The 6,000-nt window shown below is 44.6% G+C and overlaps 2 protein-coding genes across 2 annotated transcripts; both read left to right on the top strand.

The window, feature by feature from the left end:
• LOC103988393 (protein MEI2-like 5) lies at window positions 1-2,885 on the top strand. The gene is made up of 10 exons (XM_065189792.1): window positions 1-360; window positions 498-656; window positions 745-861; window positions 939-1,090; window positions 1,181-1,263; window positions 1,370-2,105; window positions 2,203-2,287; window positions 2,373-2,441; window positions 2,525-2,704; window positions 2,787-2,885. Exons 1-10 carry the CDS (start codon window positions 7-9, stop codon window positions 2,883-2,885), a joined length of 2,034 nt encoding a protein of 677 aa, XP_065045864.1. The 5' UTR covers window positions 1-6.
• Window positions 2,886-3,689: 804 nt separating this feature from the next.
• LOC103988392 (uncharacterized) lies at window positions 3,690-4,499 on the top strand. Its single transcript, XM_009406927.3, has one exon. The coding sequence runs from the start codon at window positions 3,690-3,692 to the stop codon at window positions 4,497-4,499; it is 810 nt and encodes a 269-aa protein (XP_009405202.3).
• The last annotated feature ends 1,501 nt before the right edge of the window (window positions 4,500-6,000 follow it).

Genomic DNA, 6,000 nt, shown 5'->3' with positions numbered 1-6,000 from the left:
GATCCCATGGATGATGTTGACCCTCAAGGTGTTGGGATCATGTTACCTGATGATGAAGCAGCGCTTTTGTCCGGCGCACTGGATTGTCTTGACCTTAGTGAGTCGCCTGGACAAGTGCTTGTTGCGTTGGAAGACTGTGATCTTCTCTGCGGTGGAGGGAAAATGGAATTGGATTCTGATCCTAAGGAGAGCATTACAGTTGATAGCTATTTAGGCAATGTAAACCATCAGTACACTCTTGCCAGTGGTGTTGGGACTATTTCGGTGGCACACCCGCATTGCGAGCATCCTTCGAGAACTTTATTTGTGCGAAACGTCGACAATAATGTCGAAGACTCTGAACTGCGGTCGCTCTTTGAGGTAACTGTTTGTGTTCTTGTTGTATAGCTTTATTTGTAGCTTAATCTTGAGTGACTCTGATGAATTTAATGACTACTTTGATGGACGACAGGAATAATTCGAATGAATTTAAATCATATTTTTTTGGAACATTACAGAAATTTGGAGAAATTCGAAGTCTTTATACTGCATGCAAACCGAAGGGATTTGTGATGATATCTTACTATGATATACGAGCTGCTCAATCTGCCAGGCGTGCATTACAGAACATGCCCTTAAGACGAAGAAATCTCGACATACATTATTCGATTCCGAAGGTCTGATAGGGATACTTTTCTTTATCCTATTTTGCTATCATTAAGTAGTTTGTATCGCTTGTCCATCCTCTGTTCTTGTAATTTCCAGGATAACCCATCGAACCAAGAGACGAACCAAGGAATTCTTGCGGTGTTCAATTTGAGACCTTCACTTTCTACTGAAGACATTGCGCAAATGTTCGGGGCGTACGGTGAAATCAAAGAGGTCAGTATTGCTTGTGCAAGATCTTGATAACTCGCATGAGGTCTGTGATAAGATGTTGCTTGTTTGCTATGGAGCAGATATGGGAGACTCCTCACAAAAGGCACCACATATTTATCGAGTTCTATGACGTCAGAGCAGCAGAAGCTGCGCTTCGATCATTGCACAACACTGAGATAGCCGGCATGCGATTAAAGATAGAACCCAGCAGCCATGGTGGAACTTGTAGGAAGTATGTATATGAGTTCGATTATGTGGTAGATTCTTGTTTACCTTAATTTGAACTATTACTTGTGTGCTAAAACCTCGATCTTCTAAACAGCTCGATGCAACAGCTGAGTCGTGAGTCTGAACAAGACGAGAGCATAGTTCCTGGGGACCTGTCCATTGCCAATTCGTCTCCAGGTATCTATATCTTGCTGACAATGTTCTCAAGTTCAAATCTATTGGTGTTTATCTTTTTGATTCGAACACTTGCCATCGAATGAAGTGGATGTCTCTTGATTGACAGGTTCATGGCCACAACTCGGTATCCCGAATGACATTCCATATTGTCAGCAAGATACATGGAGAAATGATGACATTACACTAGAAAGTTTTGCCAAGTCCGCTGCGAACCCTACTGGATTATCGGGTTATCGTGACAAGATAAGCTCCAGCAGCAGCAGCAGTCCTTTACAGGGAGGTGGATCTCAACGATCTCATTCCTTCCCATATCTTGGTTGTGCTCAGGGAGAGATGACTTCAATCTCAGGAAATTTAACTTCTTTTGGTCCTCCGACTCCAAACACATCTGGTGTTAGAAATCAAAGTGGCTCACGGTATCCCTGCGGTACTTCGACTTCTTACATGGGTAATGTGCAGTCTTCTTCTTGGCAGCCTGGAGCTACAGGAGGCTCGTTCATGGCGGATGGACACGGACGAGCACAGAGCTCTCTCTACTCAAACCAGCATGGCTCGTTCATGGGGTCACCAGACCATCAGCATGGATATTTAATCCCCGTGACACAAGACACTTCCTTCGTGATGAACATGACTCCTTCCGGTGGCAGTTCACTTGCGAACATGAAGAACCAAGGCATTACTGTATCAGGGAATGTGCCTTCTCAGGGATTTGGAGCTGCGCCCTTTTACAATGCTCCTTATTCTGGCCGAGCAAACAACGACCAGTATCAGCTTGACTTGGATAAAATCACCAAGGGGGAAGACACTCGAACAACGATAATGATAAAGAACATTCCGAACAAGTAGATATCTTTTTCTCATATAGAATCATAAAAATCCGTGCAGTCTTGGCATGCATGCAGGATTATAAACCTAATTTGGATATTACATGTTCTCCAGGTACACCTCCAAGATGATTTTAGCTGAAATAGACGCAACTCACAAAGGCACCTATGACTTTTTCTACCTGCCGATTGATTTTAAGGTAATATGCACGAAAGTCAAACAATAGTGTGGGTTGATGATGATAATGTATTATTGAGCTAATCAATGTTGGTTCTTTCATGCAGAAAATGTGCAACGTGGGTTATGCATTCATTAACATGCTGTCTCCTGAGCACATATTAACCTTTTACCAGGTTTTGTTCTGCTCTAGTTAGGACTACTTGGAGTATGATCATTTCTGGGGAGATTCACTAAACCCTTTAATGTATATTTGCAGGCATTCAGTGGGAAGAAGTGGGAGAAGTTCAACAGTGAGAAGATTATCTCTCTAGCATATGCACGAATCCAGGGTAGAGCAGCACTTGTTGCCCACTTCCAGGACTCAAACTTGATGGCTGAAGCTAAGATATGGCACCCTATCTTTTTGGATCCTGAGGGAGCAGAGGCTGGTGATGAGGTATAAACAAGCCAAGATGCTTACTCTAATTCAGTGAGCAATCTTCGGTACACTGAATTTGAGATGATTGCTAATGGATCAGAAGGTTTTGCAGGAACTCCTACCGCAAGCAGGACACAAGGAATCAGTTTGGATGAGAAGAGATAAGAACACCTCATCTGGAGGTAGCTTTGAAGAGTAGTGGTTCTTCGCAGCAATCATGTACCTGCAAATACTGACTTCCCTTCTGTGTTCATGGTGATGGGGTAAACTGCAGGTGCAATGGTGTCGTAAGGTGTGTTGTCAACCTTTGTACCCATGGGTGCATCAAAGTTACCATTAATGGGAACTGGGAAATTAAGACCCTTCTTTTTCTTGTTTTTTGGGGTACAGATAGACTGATTTAAAGATTGACTTTGATATTTAGTATGCAGTATATGACAATTTATGTTTGCCTTAACTAAACTTTCTCTTGTCTCGACGACTCAGATTAGTTAAGTGCTTTGACCTTTAACATCCAATATTATGATAAATATACAAAAAAATCTTTATAAATATATAACTTAGTTCGTCAGAGCATTGTGTTCATCAACGACACTTGTGTTCAAAGATGTGACATGGATTCCATCAGTAATTTTCCTGCCTAGTCTTGGAAGCACCAACACGAGTGTCATACATCATCTTTTCGGATCCACGTACCAAAATCGGTGTCGAGGACAAGCTAAATTCATATGCATGTATGACCGAGGACGGGGCAACGGGAGCCCAAGCGATGCAAGGGGGCGCGAATCACAAGGCAAATCCAACGGTTACAACGGTCATCCACCGTTGGAGGCAAGAACACAGCGATCACGGGCCTGATGAGTTGATCTGACGGTGACTGATGCAAGGACGATGCGACGTGGTGTCTGCTCTGGTAGGAGCATTTGACACGGAGGAGAACTCGCGCGTACAGACACTCCAGTATTCGTTACAGTTCATACGACAGCTCAGAAGCCATCCAGCGATGGCTTCTTCTTCGCTTCGGTCATTGTCCGAGATGGATCATTCTATCCTTCCCACCTCGGCTCCGACACCTCCCTCCGTCTCCAACGCCGCCACTGCTGTATCCCCGCCCTCGTCTCCCAGCTTCCTCCTGCGGGTCTCCGTCTTCCTTGTCCTCGCTGCCTTCTCGCTGTGGGCAAATTTTGAAGCTTCCAAGGGCTTCGAGATCGCCGTCATCAACGCCGCCTCCGACACACATGCGGCCCGGCGCTTCCATCTCCTGTTCGTCTCCAACGGCCGCGCCGCCAGACTAGTCCTCAGCTCGAGCGATTTCGTTGAGCGCGTCCTCTATCCGGATGATTCGTTCCCTAGGAAGCCAGTGGGGCGGGTAACGCTTTACATGGCCGCCTTAGACCTCAACGAAACCGTCCTGGTCAGCCGTGGCCACCGCCCAGGCGAGTTCGTAGTTCGGATGAGCCAAGCCGTCATGGGGGAGACCGACGTGCAGGTGTCGGTGGCCTCCGCGGTGCAACGGGGCATGGCCCGCGTGTGGCTCTGGGACGGGCGAGGCCGGGCGCCGAGATCGCTTCTGGATGCCATGGTAGACTACCTCACCGTCTCAACCGGTCTGGTGTCGCCACGGATGAGGCGGAACGACGACAGTGCCGCACTCAACGCTGCTCCGTGCTGGGCGGAGCAGGATCGGTTGTGTGTAGCACGCATGAACCGAGCCATGCAGGAGGAATGGAACGAAAGCAAGCTAGAGGATGCCTGCGGCCTTCCTTCTGAAAGCTGTGCTCGGTCTTCCTACTCCTCATTTGAGACAGTATGATCACAAGGAAACATCCGAGCTACCTGCTGAACGAAGGCCTCAGATCATATTGGTGGGCACTTCCAAGTATGCTACTGCATGTTGTACTACTGCTTGATGGTGCACGCAATAACCTAGCCTGATGTACAAGACAAATATGCTACTTGCATGTTGTACTCCATTGATGTATCATCTATCATTAGTATCAATTCCACTGATGGCTTTGACACAGCAAAATCTATAATATGTAGCAAGCACGAGATCACGTTGGCAGAAGAGCTGAAGTTAGTTCTAATTATGGAGTAAAGTACATTGTTTCTATTAGGGGCTCAATAAGCCCTGCAGGAATCGACCATCAAACACAAGCTAGTGAATGTTGTTTGGTACGCTTAATGTTTCGATTATTTTATTTAATAGTCAGCATTAATATGCCTGTCTCAAGAAATAATTGAAAACCCGTACAAGCAATCAATGGATGTCAGCAAATACATTTTCCATAAATAGCGTTTAATTTAGGTCTACCAGTTAAACTAGTTAACATCTTTTAAATAAATATTTAGTTGAGTAGCATTTCTTTTCAACCTTATCAACACTTATTATAATTAAGCATAGTATTAGAATAGAAAGTCCTTAGTTCTTTTGCTTATTTTAGGGCTGCCTTCCAAGAATATAAATGGTTTTATCGTGTTCCATTAATCAACTTAAGCTTGAAATGAATCGGGAACTTAGCATAGAATTAGAATATAATTACGGCCCAAGAAAGTTGCAGAAGAGGACACGTTCTGGCGAAAGGGAGGATGACAGGGATGAATGCTACAGCAGCATATGGCCGTATCAATAAATTTCACCTCACGTTGCACAGAACCAATTAAAGACTATTATGTTTTGGGTAGGTAAGATATATTAAAGAGGAAGTGATCGTACAAGTAAAACAGCACTGCTGCAGAGAGGACTTTTGTTGATTGCGAAAAGAAGAGAGTACACAACCAATAATGCATAAGTATCAGCATAGATAAATGTAGATTATAGCCTCCTCCAGTAAACTGAAGCTACAAATATCAAAATTTTCATATCAGCATAGCTAATGTAGATTATGTACACACACAGACACACACTTTGCATAAGTTGTGGTCACTTCAAGTGGAACAAAATATTTCTTTATATCGACGTATATGTGTACACCGACAACAAAAATGCTTGGGGAAGTACGTATACTGAGAACAAGATACTTCCAAGGCATCAGGCTCCACTTCTTTACAGTCATTTCATGTTCTCGGTCTTTTCATTGTGTCCGATAATGCATTCTTTTCTGTAGCTTTAAGACTAAGGTGTATGAAGCGTGAATGTTTTGTGTGACATTGTTACCCCACGCTGGTTTTTGGGAGCTCAAGCTTAGCGGTGCTGCTGCTCCACTTCGTGACGGGGGAGGTGAAAAGGAGTGGAGGCAGTAGCAGGCCTTTGCCTAGTTTGCTAGTTTCAGTAACCAGGGTGGCCGAGCTCGTACTGCATTAATGGCGGTGCC

This window comes from Musa acuminata, chromosome BXJ1-6, assembly GCF_036884655.1.
Source record: "Musa acuminata AAA Group cultivar baxijiao chromosome BXJ1-6, Cavendish_Baxijiao_AAA, whole genome shotgun sequence".
NCBI lineage: Eukaryota > Viridiplantae > Streptophyta > Magnoliopsida > Zingiberales > Musaceae > Musa > Musa acuminata.
The sequence above is the reverse complement of the archived record's forward strand: the minus strand, read 5'-3'. Positions and strand labels throughout refer to the sequence as shown.